General features: G+C 43.6%; 2 protein-coding genes across 2 annotated transcripts; both read left to right on the top strand.

Annotated features, from left to right (window-relative positions):
• Positions 1-7,747: 7,747 nt before the first annotated feature.
• On the top strand, positions 7,748-9,097 carry LOC113123904 (trace amine-associated receptor 13c-like). Its single transcript, XM_026296271.1, has 2 exons — positions 7,748-7,917; positions 8,284-9,097. The coding sequence occupies exons 1-2, from the start codon at positions 7,748-7,750 to the stop codon at positions 9,095-9,097; spliced, it is 984 nt and encodes a 327-aa protein (XP_026152056.1).
• Positions 9,098-12,020: 2,923 nt separating this feature from the next.
• On the top strand, positions 12,021-13,373 carry LOC113123161 (trace amine-associated receptor 13c-like). The gene is made up of 2 exons (XM_026294984.1): positions 12,021-12,190; positions 12,557-13,373. The coding sequence occupies exons 1-2, from the start codon at positions 12,021-12,023 to the stop codon at positions 13,371-13,373; spliced, it is 987 nt and encodes a 328-aa protein (XP_026150769.1).
• The last annotated feature ends 5,332 nt before the right edge of the window (positions 13,374-18,705 follow it).

Raw genomic sequence — 18,705 nt, 5'->3', positions numbered from 1 at the left:
CCTTTCCTTCTTATACCTTGGTTCAGTCTTTGTTTTTTTGCTAGGTCATCTGCCCTCACATGCGTTTTGTCTGCCGTGATATGTGGTTGTCTCCCCTCGCATGTTTTCACTTGCCAGTACTGCCAGATCTGCCGTCTGCCTTTTCTCCTGGGTTTGAGTTAAGTTTTGTCTGCCTTTGTTTGTATGTGCTCTTCACAATGTCTCGTCTTCTTGTTAGCTCGTCACATGCCTAGTTCCTCTTGTTTCTGCTTTGTCTCCCTAGTGTTTAAGTTTGCCTCGTTCCTGTCCTAGTCCTGTCTTGTGTCTCTTGCTTGGTTCCTACTCTGTTTGTTTGTTCTTGTAAGTCTGGTGTGTCCCCGAGGTGTGTGTGACCCCAGACCTTTGACCCTTGTTATTTGTGTAAGCCTGGTGTGTCCCCGAGGTGTGTGTGATCCCAGGCCTTCGACCCCTTGTTTTCTGTGTAAGTCTGGTGTGTCCCCAAGGTGTGTGTGACCCCAGACCTTCGACCCTGTGTTGCCTCTTGTGTAAGCCTGGTGTGTCCCCGAGGTGTGTGTGATCCCAGGCCTTCGACCCTTGTTATTTGTGTAAGCCTGGTGTGTCCCCGAGGTGTGTGTGATCCCAGGCCTTCGACCCCTTGTTTTGTGTGTAAGTCTGGCGTGTCCCCTAGGTGTGTGATCCCAGACCTCCGACCTTTGTGTATTTGTTTATTTGTGACCTTGACCTTCTTGTCTTGTCCCCTTGGCTCGTCTTGTCTCGTCTCCTTTGGTTTGTGTCGTTTTGGCCCCTGGCTTATGTACTTGTGGCCCGTTAGCTCTCCATGTTCATGTTTCGACTTCCTTGAGTTCTGTTTAAAATAGTTTCATTTGAACCTTGAGTACCAGAGTGGGCAATCCTTGGTCCGCACTTCCAACTCCCCTGCACCAACCCTGACAGTATGACCTAGCCAAAAGTAAAAAGGAAGAAAACGGACCACGCCCTTTTTTTTTTTCCACCTCCCTGGTACAACCCGTGCCCAGTAGTTTTTGTATTGTTTTGCGCCCTGTTTTTTTTTTTCACCACAGACCACCCAGGATTCTTTTTGACACCATGTCTTCTCGACGCTTCAGACGACACCGAAGGAAGGTCATGCAACAGCTTTCCTCATGTCCCCCACTAGCCTCAGCTTTGGACTGTTTAAGAGTGGGGAGTTTGTTTACCAGTCCCTCTCTCGTCGCTCCACATGCGACCCATGACCATCTAGGCCTAACCTTTTTTAACAACCAAGAGCGGAAGCGTGAGCCACGATACGCCGTGGGGTCTGTTTTTGAGGACCCCCTAGACAGCGAGTACTCTTCAGACAGTTCCATGGATGACCCCTCTACTTACGTCCCCGTGAAGCATTTTGGGGGTCATCTACTACAGGCCACACACACCTCCCCAAGTAATAATAGTTATAACACCCCAGCCCATGAACAAGTGGACCTCCTGACGTTTTTGTGTAATCTGGTCCGGAAACAGGACCCACGATACACCGTGGGGGCCGTTTCTGAGGATCCTAGCGTCAGCGAACACTCCAGACGATTCCGTGGATCTACAGCCCACACCATGCCATAGACGCTGCCAACGTCAGCACCTGACCCTGGATCAGCCTCACTACAGCGACTCAGACTGGGAGACCCTCGACGAGGAGGACGACGAGGGACCCTCCGAGGGAAACAGCCTCGTCGGGAACCCAGCTTCACAGCATCCAGTCCGTCCTCTGCCACAGTCTCCCTTGCCACAGTCTTCCTCGCCACAACATCCACTTGGCCTGCCTCCTCAACGACAGCGACGGAGTCGCCACCGTTGGAAGAGATCAGCTAGAGAATCTCAGCGGCCCGACGAAATCACCACCGCCGAGATTCCCCTCACACTTCCACAGCCACAAAAGCAGGGACATTCTCCAGCACCGCATTCTCCAGTACCACCACAGCGGCCCGAACCGGAACTACCGGATTGGCCGGAACCTCCTGAGCCACTCAGATGGCCAGAGCTGCCAGAAGGGCCCGAACCACCGGTACGGACACAGTCCTTACCGTGTCCAGGCCTGCCCGAACTCCCGGAGTTTCCTGGACTGTCTACCTCCCTCTATCTTCCAGAGTTTCCGGAGCCGCCTCACCTTCAGCTTCAGCTTCCAGATCTCTCAGCTTCGGCTTCCAGATCCGCCTCAGCTCCCGCTTCCAGATCCGCCACAGCTTCAGCTCCAGCTTCTAGGTCCGCCGCAGCCTCTACTTCAGATTCCAGATTCGCCTCGACTTCAACCTCAGCTTCCAGATCTTCGGCTTCCAGACCCGCTTCAGCCTCAGCTTCCAGATACGCCTCGGCTTCAGCTCCCAAGTCTTTTTCAGCTTCCACATCCGCTTCAGCCTCAGCTTCCAGATACGCCTCGGCTTCAGCTCCCAAGTCTTTTTCAGCTTCCACATCCGCTTCAGCCTCAGCTTCCAGATACGCCTCGGCTTCAGCTCCCAAGTCTTTTTCAGCTTCCACATCCGCTTCAGCCTCAGCTTCCAGATACGCCTCGGCTTCAGCTCCCAAGTCTTTTTCAGCTTCCACATCCGCTTCAGCCTCAGCTTCCAGATACGCCTCAGCTTCAGCTCCCAAGTCTTTTTCAGCTTCCACATCCGCTTCAGCCTCAGCTTCCAGATACGCCTCGGTCTGAACTTCCTGAGCCGCGGCAGCTACCACAGTTCCCTGAGCTGCAGCCATCGCCACAGCTATCGGCACTTCCTGAGCCGCAGCAGCAGCTACCTGAGCCTCATGAGCCGCAGCAACAGTTACCTGAACTTCCTGAGCCGCAGCAGCAGCTACCTGAGCCTCATGAGCCGCAGCAGCAGTTACCTGAACTTCCTGAGCCGCAGCAGCAGCTACCTGAGCATCCTGAGCCGCAGTCTCCGCAGTCTCCGCCCGGACGATTCCGGACCCTCGCCCGCCGGAGAGGCCGCCCGCCAGAGCGGTCTCGGACCCTCGCCCGCCTGTAAGCCTGGTGTGTCCCCAAGGTGTGTGTGATCCCAGGCCTTCGACCCCTTGTTTTGTGTGTAAGTCTGGCGTGTCCCCTAGGTGTGTGATCCCAGACCTCCGACCTTTGTGTATTTGTTTATTTGTGACCTTGACCTTCTTGTCTTGTCCCCTTGGCTCGTCTTGTCTCGTCTCCTTTGGTTTGTGTCGTTTTGGCCCCTGGCTTATGTACTTGTGGCCCGTTAGCTCTCCATGTTCATGTTTCGACTTCCTTGAGTTCTGTTTAAAATAAAGTTTCATTTGAACCTTGAGTACCAGAGTGGGCAATCCTTGGTCCGCACTTCCAACTCCCCTGCACCAACCCTGACAGGGTGAGGGAAAACAGAACTTTGTCTAGTAAAACCATCTTTATTTGGTTTCTCAGGATGAAAACCACTGTGTGGAAAACTGAATACATTAACACAAGAAACACACATGGAGGAGGGATAAATAAGAGGGGTTATATGAGTCAGCTTTGCTCAGATAGCTGCAGCTCTCTGCAGGGCTCTGGGGATGGAGGTTGAGGATGGAGCAGAGCTCTGCTTTCCGCAACTCAACACCTCCTGCAGGAAGCCCACATTTACGTGGTCTGGTGTTTTGTTCCTTCACATTGTGCTGTCCACTGTCTCTGTGCTCACTGTGGCTCTGAACCTGCTCATCATCATCTCAATCTCTCACTTCAGGCACAGATTCACTTCTCTATTATTTTTGTCTTAAAATGTGAACAGCTGCTGTACATTTACAAGAACTGTCTTTAGGCTTTTACTAAATCATGGCTCATGTTGACACACTAGACTTCTATTCTGCCTTGTTGACTGTTTGTGCACAATGAAATACAAATGTCTGACTGATATTTGACACCAGAAACCACAGTTCATGTCCTGTCTACTACAAATAATCAGCACTGGTTTCTATCCACTGAACTCAACCAAGTAGTTTTAATAGTCTACACTTAACCATATGGTGACTACAGATGTGACAGATCAGGAAACATTCAGAGATATTGAACACAACTTGTTGGTTATTGACACTTTTCTCTTTTCCTCCAGGCAGCTCCACACAAACACTAACACCCTCCTCCTCTCTCTGGCTGTCTCAGACTTTCTCGTGGGCCTTGTGCCGATGCCTGGAGAAATCCTCCGACAAACAGGCTGCTGGTTTCTTGGTGATCTCATGTGTTCTCTGTTTAAATATATTTCCTACATCATTACCTCCACCTCAGGAGGAAACATAGTTCTGATATCAGTCGATCGCTATGTGGCTATTTGTGACCCTCTGCATTACCCCACCAGAGTCACTGAGAGAAGAGTGAAACTTTGTGTTTGTCTGTGTTGGCTCATTTCTGTTTTCTACAACAGTCTCTATTTTAAAGATGAACTGTCAGAACCAGGCAGATATAACTCCTGCTATGGACAGTGTGTGTTTGTCATTGATTTCACTGCAGGAGCTGTTGATGTTGTTGTGAGCTTCATTGCTCCAGTTACTGTCATCATAGTTCTGTATATGAGAGTGTTTGTTGTGGCTGTGTCTCAGGCTCGGGCCATGCGCTCTCACATTACAGCTGTCACACTGCAGCGTTCAGTGACTCGAACAACAAAATCTGAGCTGAAAGCAGCCAGGACTCTTGGTGTTGTTGTAGCTGTGTTTTTGATGTGTTTCTGTCCATATTGCTGTGTTGCTCTTGCAGGGGACACTGCACTCAAGGTTTCATCTGTATCTTATGTGATTTATGTGTTCTATTGTAACTCCTGTCTGAACCCTCTGATCTATGCCTTGTTTTATCCCTGGTTTAGAAAAACTGTTAAACTCATTGTCACTTTTCAGGTTCTGCAGCCTGGATCTCGTGAGGCCAACGTACTGTAGAGAGGCTATGAGTGAAATAAGATACACTGTACAAAAGATTTTCACTAGATTTAAGAATACAAGTTAAAATCTTCTCTCTTTGCATACAGTGTATAATCAGTATATCAGTAAAATGTGTCAGTTTTTGGAAAAAATTACATCTCTTGTTTTTCTGATTCTGGTTCTCATGTTCAAAGGGATAAGTTAAATAAGAATGCAGAAAAAAACCTCTGAGACAGGAAAAAGCAGTTTGAGTGATGTCTCTTATAGACATTACAGTTTTTACAAGTTGGGAGACACTAAATCCAAAAAGTTTATAATTCCTATAGCATCTACCTCTGTATCCCAACAATGTGGCAGGTATGTGGATAAAGCAGCATAACCTGCTCATAAGAGGTTACAACATGAACCAACCACTACATGAATAATGTACCATCAAAAATTTGAACAATGAAATAAAACTTTTAACAGGTTTCGTTTTGCTGAGGCCAATGCACTGTAGAGAGACTGAGTGAAATGTCATTTGATTCAAAAAGTGAAAATCCTCTTTTTTCAGCCGTATCACAGTATCTGTATACACAGAATATTAAATCACCCAATTTTTGCTACAGTTTGCAACTTATGCTAAGATTATTTTGTTCTCAGTCATTTTATTATGATTTGTGTTTATTTTCATTGACTCTGTTAGTTCATGTTCTAAGAAAGTTAGATAGAAGAAACAGCCAATATAAAGATGTTTGACATCTATACAGTAGCCCCCTTCTAGGCTGTAGGAAGTGTTGACTCAGGAGACCCCTCTCTAGGCTACAAAAGACACTGACTTGACTGCCCCCTCAAGGTCACAGGAGACATTGATTTGAGTGGATCCCTTTGTGTTGGCGGCTCCAGCCGTTAACCTTGTGACAGTGACATGGTTGTCCTCAGTCCCTGGCAGATCAGGGCATGGCCACATTAGATATGGAATGAGGAGGGGATTTTGCCATCAGCATGCAAGGTAAAGGGAGTTCTAGAGGGGATGCCTTTGTCTGCAGTTTGGGGTGCAGGCAATGAGACAAGTAAGATGAGTGACAGAAATGACGTGGACCCATGGGTACTGGAATAAGCTTGGGCTCTGGTGTGTGAGTACACTAAGGCATTGCCGGTGACTGAGATTTGGCAGGCAACTGAGGCATGGCTGGGGGCTTTGGCGTAGCCCTGAGCTGTTGCATGAACTTAGCCTCGGGCATGGGCATGGACCTAGGTGTGGATAAAAAACTCCCAAGAAGCTGTGTGGAAAGGGAGCTTTCAAGCTCCACTTGATGCAGAGATCCCCATAAGCTGTCCACTGTGGACTCGATCATTTTTCGTGATGCCTGTCACAGGTGAATGGCACATGAGCAGACTAAAAACCTGAGCTTGGGGCTGACTTGAAACTTATCTTACTAGTTTGTGAGACAGAGTGTTTGAAATCAATTTTACTTGCCGTTATTATAATGCGAAACAAACAATGCAACACTATGTTGTAACTCTATACTACAGAAAACTAACACAGCATTTCTATAATATGAAACAATAATAATAAAAAAAGTCAAAGTCCTGACCTGAACCCAACTGAGATGCTGTGGCACGAAAAGGTCACCCTTCAATGTGGCAGAATTACAACAAATATGCAAAGATGAGTTGGCCAAAATTCCTCCACAGAGCTGTAACAGACTCATTGCAAATTATTGCAAATGCTTGAAACGCAGTTGTTGCTGCAAAGGGTGGCCCGACCAGTTATTAGGTTTAGGGGGCAAACATTTTTTCACACTGGGGCATGTAGTTTTGGATTTTGTTTTCCCTTAATAATAAAAACCTTCATTTAAAAACTGCATGATGTGTTTACTTGTGTTATCTTTGACTAATATTTAAATTTGTTTGATGATCTGAAAGTGTGACAAACATGCAAAAAAATAAGAAATCACACCACTGTATACTGAGCACAGATTATATTTTTGCTCGCTCAAACAAAAATTTTTTGCTTGAATATAAATTATTTTCGGCAGGATGGTAGCTTAGCAGTTAGCACTGTTGCCTCACAGCAAGAAGAGCCCGGGTTCGCAACCAGTCAGAGTGAATGTGTGTGGTTGTTTGTCTCTATGTGTCCCTGTGATGAACTGGTGACCTGTCCAGGGTGTACCCCTGCCTTTCACCCAAAAAGAGCTGGGATAGGCTCCAGCAGATCCCTGTGACCCTGGTTAAGGAATAAGCATGTATAGATAAATATATGCTCAAAATCTCCTGTTGGTCACTCGGTGGCACAAAAAAAAAATACTCATGGCTATAGTGAAGCTTCGAACATAGATTTGCTGCCAAATGATCATGATCTTCCTTCCCACTCAGGTCCCTCTTCATGACAACAGTGAGGCTGCATAAACAGCAGACCTTTAATTTTAGATTTGAAGGTTACTAGAGTTTGGAACACATTGAAGGTCACAAGGAAGCTGGTTCCATTTTTGTGGAACATTGGACCGGAAAGCAGCTTCAACATATTTGGTTCTGACTTGAGATTCTACCAGGTGACTGTTTCCGAAAGACCTTCAAGACTTTGGCTTTGTTCTTCAAGGAGATATTGTCATTTCCTTTTTCAGAGTGTTCGTAAGATGATGCATCTTATTGAAGTGTGTAATTGTGGGAACGGAAAATGCCCAAGAAAGTTTTTTTGCTCCCTTTGAACCAACAGGAGGTGGGAACAAGTGAGGAGCAAACCTAAGATTAAAAACAAATACACACACCCACACACGAAGGAGGGACCTCAGAGACCAGCAGACACTGAAACAAAGAGGAGGGGATGAACTAAGAAAAGGTGAGAGGTAAATCAGTTATATGAGTCAGTTTTGTTCACAAAGCTGCAGCTCTCTGCAGGACTCTGAAGATGGAGGTTGAGGATGGAGCAGAGCTCTGCTTTCCACAACTCAACACCTCCTGCAGGAAGCCCACATTTCATGGGAATGATGTTTTGTTCCTTCACATTGGGCTGTTCTCTGTCTCTGTGCTCACTGTGGCTCTGAACCTGCTCATCATCATCTCAATCTCCCACTTCAGGCACAGATTCATTTCTCTATGATTTTTGTCTTAAAATGTGAACAGCTGCTGTACATTTACAAGAACTGTCTTTAGGCTTTTACTAAATCATGGCTCATGTTGACACACTAGACTTCTATTCTGCCTTGTTGACTGTTTGTGCACAATGAAACACAAATGTCTGACTGATATTTGGCACCAGAAACCACAGTTCATGTCCTGTCTACTACAAATAATCAGCACTGGTTTCTATCCACTAAACTCAACCAAGTAGTTTTAATAGTCTACACTTAACCATATGGTGACTACAGATGTGACAGATCAGGAAACATTCAGAGATATTGAACACAACTTGTTAGTTAATGACACTTTTCTCTTTTCCTCCAGGCAGCTCCACACAAACACTAACACCCTCCTCCTCTCTCTGGCTGTCTCAGACTTTCTCGTGGGCCTTGTGCCGATGCCTGGAGAAATCCTCCGACAAACAGGCTGCTGGTTTCTTGGTGATCTCATGTGTTCTCTGCTTAAATATGTGTCCTACATCATTTCCTCCACCTCAGTAGGAAACATTGTTTTCATATCAATCGACCGCTATGTGGCTATTTGTGACCCTCTGCATTACCCCACCAAAGTCACTGAGAGAAGAGTGAAACTCTGTGTTTGTCTGTGTTGGCTCAGTTCTGTTTTCTACAACGGTCTCTATTTTAAGGATGATCTGACTAAACCAGGCCAATATAACTCCTGCTATGGACAGTGTGTGTTTGTTATTGATTATATCACAGGAGCTGTGGATGTTGTTGTGACCTTTATTGCTCCAGTTACTGTCATTGTAGTTCTACACATCAGAGTGTTTGTTGTGGCTGTGTCTCAGGCTCGGGCCATGCGCTCTCACATTACAGCTGTCACACTGCAGCGTTCAGTGACTCGAACAACAAAATCTGAGCTGAAAGCAGCCAGGACTCTTGGTGTTCTAGTAGCTGTGTTTCTAATGTGTTTCTGCCCATATTACTGTTTGTCTCTCGCAGGGGAGAACTTGGTTAATGGTTCAGCTGCATCTTTTGTAATCTATTTGTTCTATTTTAACTCCTGTCTGAACCCTCTGATCTATGCCTTGTTTTATCCCTGGTTTAGAAAAACTATTAAACTCATTGTCACTCTGCATATTCTACAGCCTGGATCTCGTGAAGCCAATGTACTGTAGAGAGAATTAGAGTTGCTCCAAAAAGTAGAAGTGAAAATACTCTCTTGTAGTGGACCTAAAGCAGCAAAATATGTTCGCATTCTTGATTGAGGCAGGAGTGATATGCTTTACACAATTTATGACTGTAAAACTCTTAGTAACCTACTATGGTAAACAACAGGGGTTGATACAGGCCCACGCCGACAAGTACTGAGCTGTGAAGACTCCATTTTATAAAGAGCAGACCACTGAGCAGACCACTTGACAAAGAAACCCCCCTTTTGCTTTACATTCTGCTGTAAATATTTTGAAACTACTCCCTTTTCAGACAAGACCTGAAACCTATACAATGACTTATGAACTGGTCTTTACACCCTATTCTCACATTTGTGGCTTGATTGCTAAGCATGTGACATGTGACCAGACCTATACAGAGCATCACTGTCAGACTACAGTGTGTGAGAGAAGCTGTGCTATTGCTTATCTATTATTCATGCTTGTAGTTAATCCATATAAATATAAAGTTTTATTGATTTTCTTTTATGATGTTGGTCAACTATTGACTCTGATTAGTTACTAAGTTTGTCGTGTTTAAATTTTGCTGGGTGGAAAAAAAAATTACTGTTCCCATCTTAGAAAAACATTCTTAAAAGTTACAACACAATAGGTTACTCTCAATTCACACATGACCAGTGATATTTAAACCAATCATCAGCAAGGATGCAGCATTTCCTGGACCAATCACAGTCAAAGGACGAACCAGATGGATTCCCTGCACAGTGCGGCAAGATACAAAAGACAGACACACCCTGAACTCCGGGTAACTGAACATCCCGGAAAATGAACTGAACAGAAATCAATAGTGTTCCAGACAGATTGAAAGAAAGTTAAGAGATTTCCACACTCTCAAGATCCTCTCACTCTGAGGAGAAAGACTCTTAGAAAGAGAGCACCACACAGAAGAACCATGAAGTACACACTGCTTTTACTCCCCACAAAGAGGAGAGAAACAGACATCCTCCCTGCGCATGGCTGTCCTGCAGCTGATCAGCTCACATCAACCAGCTTCATCAGACGACCCTGCAGCAGCCAGAAGGAGAGCGAGGAAAGGCAACAAACAGACTCCAGGCCTGCAGCCCAGGACTTCAGGGAACACATACTCTCTCCTGGAAACCCGCCCCAGCAGACTGCAATCAGACCAGCTCACAGAGGAACAGACAGAGTCTCAGTAAATCGCAGGTCAAGTAAGTAACCTGTGGCTGTGCTGGTTGTCTCACATTAATCTCAGTTGGTCTCCATAATTACTAGAGCTTCCTCCCAAACTGTGTTTAGACCTTAGACTCAAACACAGAACATAAATTAATTTCAAGATTGACTGTTATGTTTTATTCGTTAATTCAGCTGGGCTGACCTCCCATTGTCATTGTCTTGCCTACTTGGGCAGACATCCCCACTCATGAGCACTGATCTGTCATATGCCTGAACATAGACAGCATCAGCACCACATAGACTTTTGACTGGTGGTTCTTTTCAATGTTGATCTCAAAAGGATGTCCACCTAAAGATGGAGACCCGGAGGCTTAAGACCTCAAAAAACAGTCTGCTTGACTGTCAGGGCTCAAGGGTTTAAATACTTTCAGTTTCTGTTAGGCAACCAAAAATTGGTTTTAACAAAAGCATCAGGGGTCTCATTTACCAATCCATGCATAAAATAAGCCACATGTATGTATGTAAGAATTAACATATGCACAAGGAAACTGCTGTTTATCACATGTATGTATGCTCGAAATGCACACAACTGCGCACAATTGGTAATAATAAATCAGAAACATTCTAAATAGCCATCCTTCGGCAAGACCTGGTTCAATTTCATAAAGTAATGGCCCAGATGCAATTTATATGGTATAAAAATCACCTTTTTAGTACCTACACACCCAATAAATCCCTCATGAGCAGCATTTAGCAACAACAGAAAGGAAAATTTCTCAGTAACTGAAGAAACATCAAGCCAAACTGGGCTGAGTTTGAGCATCAATCTACCTCGACCTGTTGGGGAGAGTGGATAGAGAAGAGGGAAAAGGTATAGGTATAGTTTTACTTATACAGAGACAGTGCACAAAATCACATTGACCTCAAAAGAAAGAAAGATGCATTACGTGATAGCAAAATTGGAGAGGAGAGGAGTGGACAGGAGAGACCTGTAGCACCATAACTAAGGGATGAGACTGAGATTCTATCAGGTGACTACTCCATTAGACCTGCATGCCTTGATGGGTTTATTCATTAAGGAACTCAAATGTTTTGGCAGATTTGTGAAAATTTAACACTAGGAATAATGTGCGTAGGTTTACAGGTTCCTGTTAAACCTCTGGCAGCATTGTGTGAAAGACTTAGTGTTGTAAATAAGTGTTGTTTTTTTTTTGTTTTTTTTTTTTTGGGAGAACACACATATGGCTGTTACTATTGTCCAGCAATCACCAACCCTGGTCCTCAAGGCCAACTGTCCTGCTGGTTTTCCAACTATCTCTGCGCTTCCAGTTTCTGATTGCCTTAACACACTTGATCCAGGTAATCAGCAGTGCGTAGGGCAGGGATATCTGGAAAACAAGCAGGACAGCAGGCCTCAAGGACCAGGGTTGGTGACCTCTGCCATAGTCCATCCTGCTAGAGATGAAGGCATGAATGACTTTCTCTAAATCCTGGTAATAAACCAGTTGCTAAGACGTTTTGTTGCAGCTACCACGGACTGATAATCTTTTCATAACCACTTTGCGAGGTGTGTTACAGGAGGTGGAAGTGGAGATAATGAGAGACCTCAGAGACTAGCAGACACTGGAAAAAAAAGAGGAGGGGATGAACTAAGAAAAGGTGAGAGGTAAATTAGTTATCAGTTATCAGAGTCAGTTTTGTTCACAAAGCTGCAGCTCTCTGCAGGACTCTGAAGATGGAGGTTGAGGATGGAGCAGAGCTCTGCTTTCCACAACTCAACACCTCCTGCAGGAAGCCCACATTTCCAGAATCTGATGTTTTGTTCCTTCACATTGTGCTGTACTTTGTCTCTGTGCTCACTGTGGCTCTGAACCTGCTCATCATCATCTCAATCTCCTACTTCAGGCACAGATTCACTTCTCTATGATTTTTGTCTTCAAATGTGAACAGCTGCTGTACATTTACAAAAACTGTCTTTAGGCTTTTACTAAATCATGGCTCATGTTGACACACTAGACTTCTATTCTGCCTTGTTGACTGTTTGTGCACAATGAAACACAAATGTCTGACTGATATTTGGCACCAGAAACCACAGTTCATGTCCTGTCTACTACAAATAATCAGCACTGGTTTCTATCCACTAAACTCAACCAAGTAGTTTTAATAGTCTACACTTAACCATATGGTGACTACAGATGTAACAGATCAGGAAACATTCAGAGATATTGAACACAACTTGTTGGTTAATGACACTTTTCTCTTTTCCTCCAGGCAGCTCCACACAAACACTAACACCCTCCTCCTCTCTCTGGCTGTCTCAGACTTTCTCGTGGGCCTTGTGCTGATGCCTGGAGAAATCCTTCGACAAACAGGCTGCTGGTTTCTTGGTGATCTCATGTGTTTTTGTTATAATTATGTCTCCTTCATTGTTACATCCACCTCAATCGGACACATGGTTCTGATATCAGTCGATCGTTATGTGGCTATTTGTGACCCTCTGCATTACCCCACCAGAGTCACTGAGAGAAAAGTGAAATTCTGTGTTTGTCTGTGTTGGCTCAGTTCTGTTTTCTACTGCAGTGTAATTGTACAGGATGATCTGACTGAACCAGGCAGATATAACTCCTGCTACGGACAGTGTGTGTTTGTCATTAGCTATATTGCAGGAATTGTTGATGTTGTTGTGACCTTTATTGCTCCAGTTACTGTCATCATAGTTCTGTATATGAGAGTGTTTGTTGTGGCTGTGTCTCAGGCTCGGGCCATGCGCTCTCACATTACAGCTGTCACACAGCATCGTTCGATGACTGTAACAAAAATGAAGTCTGAGCTGAAAGCAGCCAGGACTCTTGGTGTTCTAGTTGCTCTATTTCTAACGTGTTTCTGTCCATATTACTGTGCCTGCCTTGCAAAGGAGAACTTAGGCAATGCTTCATTTGCCTCATTTGTGCTCTATCTATTCTATTGTAACTCATGTATGAACCCTCTGGTCTATGCCTTGTTTTATCCCTGGTTTAGAAAAACCTTTAAACTCATTGTCACTCTTCAGATTCGGCAGTCTGGGTCTTGTGAGGCCAAAATAATGTAGAGAGGCTGTGAGTGGAATGAAATCTGCTCTACACATGGTTGTCACTGTCCAAAAAGTAGAAGTGAAAAATCTCTTCTCTCTGTATGTATAATATAGTACAGTATTTGAGAATACTGTCACTCCAGCCGTTCTCATTCCTATGGAAATACCAAAGGCTAACCATATCATTTTATGTCTAAACATAACCACAGAGTTTTTTTCTTAAACAGATTTTGTTCCTAAATTTAATCATCTACATCTAACCTAACCATGTTATTTTTGTACAGTAGACCTACCTTTTGTGTCTCATATTGATAGAGTCATTTGGCATCAGTACGTTACAATGACAGAATCAGAAATGCACTTCCAGTGTTAATTTAATAACAGCAGGTTTTAATTTAGTTTTAAGTCATAGTCTTTTGACTAAAATGCAATTTTAGTTTTAGTCATATTTTAGTCATCTGCTTTGTTTTAGTTTTAGTCTAGTTTTAGTCTAAAATATATTGGGTTTAATTTAAGTGTAATTTAGTAAAACTATTGTAATATACAAAATATTAAAAATTCAAATTAAATAAAAAAGTTTCATTAAATATATATATGGAATATGGCCTTTCCATAAAAGACCAAAAATTAGATATGCATTGTTTATAAACTGCATATGACATTCTTCATTCTTTAAAGCAAAAGAGCAACTCCAAAATATTTAAGAGAAAAACTGTATTTAGCAGTAATGTCATTGCATCAAACATGAAACTGACCCATATATCTTCTCTTCATTTTCTCCCAGCTGTTGCCATTTCATTATAGTTTAAGTCAGACAGAAACCCAGTGTAGGCTATGATGATGATGTCATGTACTCGCGCATCCAGCTTCGCTAGGTGGATCAGTTACTTTTCAAATGTGCGTGTGCATCTAAGATTAATTCTGATTGGATCTTTTCGAAAAACGTCCCTCACTCACATTTTGGTCTCGTTTGTATTAGTCAACGAAAATGTCAATATATTTTGATTATAGTTTTTGTCGTCATCACTTAATTTTTCTCGTTTTCGTCAGTGAAAATTATAACGAAAATACTTCGTCAACGAAATTAACACTGTGCACTTCATCAGTTAGTGCGTTTAACATGATCATTAAGAGATAACCAAATCAATCAGAGGCACAAGAGTGTTTTAATTTTGGATTCAATTAGATTTTCCTGGTCCAGTGTATTGCATTGTTCCTTCTGTTAATGGTCAATGGACATAACATGGCCAGACAAGTCTACGCCTTATGCTGTACTTGTTTGTTTTGTTTGCTCTTGCACCACTGTCTCATGTAGCTACTTTGCTACTCCAATATGGGGTCAGAGAGCTTTTCCAGCCCTACTCCACTGAACCACGACATTCTTAGTACTTCCATCAAGACATTTGCCATTGCCCATGACATAAATATAGCCACTATGTGTCTCGTCAGGTATGATGACACCAAGATTATAAGGGTTTACTGGCCCTCAGTCCCTCAAACCTCAAGGAAACCTGATCAGACTGTGAGCCATAGAGTGCTGGCCAAGCTAAATAGCTCACCTAGCTCTGCGTCTGGCAAAAACAGTTTCAAGATTTGGCTATTCAGCATATTTTTACTCTCCAATAAAGTGCCATCTGATCTATGATCTTGTGGATGATCCTATGTTCTGATATGGTTGTGCTTTACAACAGTTACTCACTGAAGTTGTTGAGCAGAGTGTGGATAAAACTGTGCCAATAAAACCTAGCACTGTTGCACCAACAGAACTCTTATACTTTAAAATAAACAAACCTGTTTGTTACATGGTGTCAGAAGTGGGATGAAGATTACCTAAATTCAATCACTGGAAAACAGTTTTGAGAAACCAGTGGAGTGGTCAGACTGAAAGAAATGTTTACCCAGTACAGGACAGCTAACCAACTGAACAAAGAGAATGACCCTGTTCTGTTGACTCATGTCGCTCCCATTAGTCATTACCATGAGCAGAAGAGCACATCACGAGGAATTTTATTTTTGAGAGATACTTTGAGCACAGTTTCCTTATTACCAACACCTCTTACATTGGTGGAGAACATGGTTTGGATGACATGACAAACTTGCAAGCAGCGGACTCCCTGGTCCAGATGGTGGTGGAGGTGGGGGTGTTCAGTAAGGGATCAAGCAGGCGCAGTGTGCAGGCACAGACCAAGCTCCAGATGGAAGCTGGTGGCAAGCTTAGGGGAACGGAGATTGAGTTTCCCAGCTTTGGTGGTGAACCCTACATAAAATGACACTTCCTAAATATAAATGAGAGGATAGGTCCAAGCCTGTGTAAAAATTAACTTCAATACGTTCGGGATCTGAGCACAAAACTTAATTAACTGGAGTACCTATCACAGGAGAATTTGCTCCATCCAGGTACAGCAAAATCTGCAGAGCCTCTAATGAGGCTAAGGAAATTTACATTGGGATGTGAAGTGTTACGAGTTACACCTATCCTATACAGAGAGCAGATGTTAAAGCACTGCGACATTGTCTTGCAGACATGTTCCTCCACTACGCCTGGTCACACAACATATATAGAACACCACATTCAGTGAGGGCTGATGGTGTGTTTGAGGCTGTACAGACCGCCAGACCACAAATGAAGGATTGTGCAAGCAGAACTGAAAGTGATGCAGTCCCATCGTTCGGGTGGTAAAGAAGGATGGATCTATTCAATTCTGACAAAATGAAATCAATGAAATAATGAAATATCACAATTTGATGTTTACTCCCCAGATCAACAACCTCCTGGGATGACCTGACACAGCTCCATTTTTTACAACGTCTCTAGAATCCTGTGGAAAATGGTCTCCTCTTCACACGGGTCATACCAGTTTGTGACACTTCCATTCAGCTTGTTCAGTGTCCCAGTCCCATTCCAATGCATCATCGACTGGGTGTTGCATCCATATGCAGTGTATAATGCTGCCTGTCTAACTGGAGCTCAAGTTGTCCTCATGTCAATCACCAGTTCCTTTGTTTTTGGCATTGAGCTGCAGGGGACTCTGCACACATCAAGTGACAAAGCTTCAACTACTGCAGAGTCATCAGAAAACTTCTGAAGGTAGCAGGTCTCCATGCAGTAGCTGAAGGCTGTGGTGTAGCGGGTAAAGAAGAGAGAGGACAGTCCTCTACAGAGCCCCAGTGATGCTGATCACTCAGTACATTATACAGTGCTGCAGATACGCATACGGGTTCACAACAACACAGGAAACAAGGGGTGTACCCACCTGCATTTCAGTCAGTTTCTCATTTGAGAAGTCAAACATACACCCTCACAGTGCTCATCAGCTTGTGCAGGTAGGCAGACATGAGACTTATCTTGGCTTTTCCTCAACTCCTAATCAAAGAAAATTAGGCAAAGTGTAAAGGGTACAATCGTGATCATGGGCTGCAGCTTTTCAATGATTGGTTTCTCCAGCATCATCATGTTATGTACTGTCTGTGCTACTGTAGTCTTTAGGGCCACAGAGACATGGTGTCTTCAGCATATGAAGAAGATATAATGTCTGAAGACTCAAGCTCCTTCTGAAGTGATGGTGAAGGACTCAATAAAGGTGTGAGGCACTGGCTTTGAGGAGCTTGGGGCTCACATCATCAGGGCCTGCAAACTTGGCACAGTGGAGTCTCTTCAACTGTCTCCCAACATGTTCAGAGGTATGCACAATCTGCAGGTGGCGGGTGGGGGAGAGGTAGAGATGCTGTACTGGAGAGAAGTCAGAGTAGTAAAAACAGAAATTATGACAGCAGAAAGTGTGACGGGTAGAACAAAACACCACATAGCCACCAGAATAGGTGACCTGTAGGCAGTCTACTTGCAACAAATCTTGGAATAAGGGACAATGGGAAAGAGTCTGCAAAGTCAGGCTGAGGAGTCAAGTGACATGGGGGGGACATGATGATTAATTGCACATGTTTTGGACAGAGAAGATAGGTGGTTTGAGACAGGGGTCAGAGAAGCTATATATGTTCAAGTGGCAATCCCCTCCCTTAACAGGGGTGTTGGTCTCAGACATAACTTGTCTTCAATCTACTGGCTGCCCTCTGTTCCCCTGAAAATAAAGAAGACACTGAATGTCTTCCAGGGAGAACACACTCTGCAGCCAGTTGGTGAATCAGAGGTGTCACCGGTCGACCATTCGATCCTACCAACCCTCCCCTGAGCTCACTTCTATTGTTCTATTGAGCCTATTCAGGCCAGGTTTGAAGTGCAACCAACTCAGGAATGTGGGTCTAACGACTCTCACCCTATTTACATAGCTCACATAATGAGACTATTTGGGCTAGGGGTAAAGTGAAACCAACATGTAAGATAAATTTAGTTTCCATACTAGCTTTCTCTTAGACTGATGAAGCTACTCGTATGAGTAATGAAACATTTCGACCTAAAAACTAGAAGTCCATTTGCCATGACTCAACTTCTAGATGACTAATAAAATATCTACAACTAGGGAGACACTAAATGATTTTAAAATCATCACAAATTTTAAAAACATGGGAGACCACAGTCATAACAGTTTCAGAGGATTTTTAATCTTATAATCCTCTGAACACACCAGAGGATTCAACAAGACTTACTGATTGTAGTATGTACCATGTTTGTGAGGCATAAAGGTACACAGTATCCTGTTGGCAAAGTTTTCTGGACTCTTCTCTCTCGTTGGCTATTGAGGGCATTCTGCAGTTTCCCCAAATTCAATATTGTAACAACATGTTTGATATTTACAATTGAGGCTCCACCCCATTCAGGAGCAGTAAAATAACTGTGTTGACACCACACACTTGAGGATTGTTAAGACAAATAATCGGTTGCGACAAAGTTGGAATCGGGCCACGCCCCCACAATCACTGGAGGGGGAAAATCGGAGATGAAATTGGGCTTAAAATCATCTAGTGTGTCCCCAGCCTAACGCATGATCATTGACATTCATGCCATTAGCAACATTAATCATAAACAAAAAAAAAAAAAAATGCTCATTAATAACGTTTACTATTTGTAGTTGCAGTGTTACCATTTCTCACACAGGCATATTACTCAAGCTAAGCTAAAAAAGTGCAAAACACAAGAGTATAGGGGCGTAATTGCAAGTGGTCTGCATTTCACATCTTGACCTTTCTCCTCATATGCCTACACTTGTCTCGCAGTTGTACATTTGCGTTCAATCTATGTCTGAGACCCTGACAACAAAAGCAGCTACACATTTTTAACCCAACGTAAAGCAGATAGACACAAAAGTATGAATCAGTAACTAAATCTCAGAAAGGAAAAAGTGCCACATGATTTACTGACTCCAAAGCTATCAGCAAGAGGAGATTATTATAAACC

Source organism: Mastacembelus armatus, chromosome 21 (assembly GCF_900324485.2).
Source record: "Mastacembelus armatus chromosome 21, fMasArm1.2, whole genome shotgun sequence".
Taxonomy (NCBI): domain Eukaryota; kingdom Metazoa; phylum Chordata; class Actinopteri; order Synbranchiformes; family Mastacembelidae; genus Mastacembelus; species Mastacembelus armatus.
This window is presented reverse-complemented; position numbering and strand designations above follow the sequence as displayed.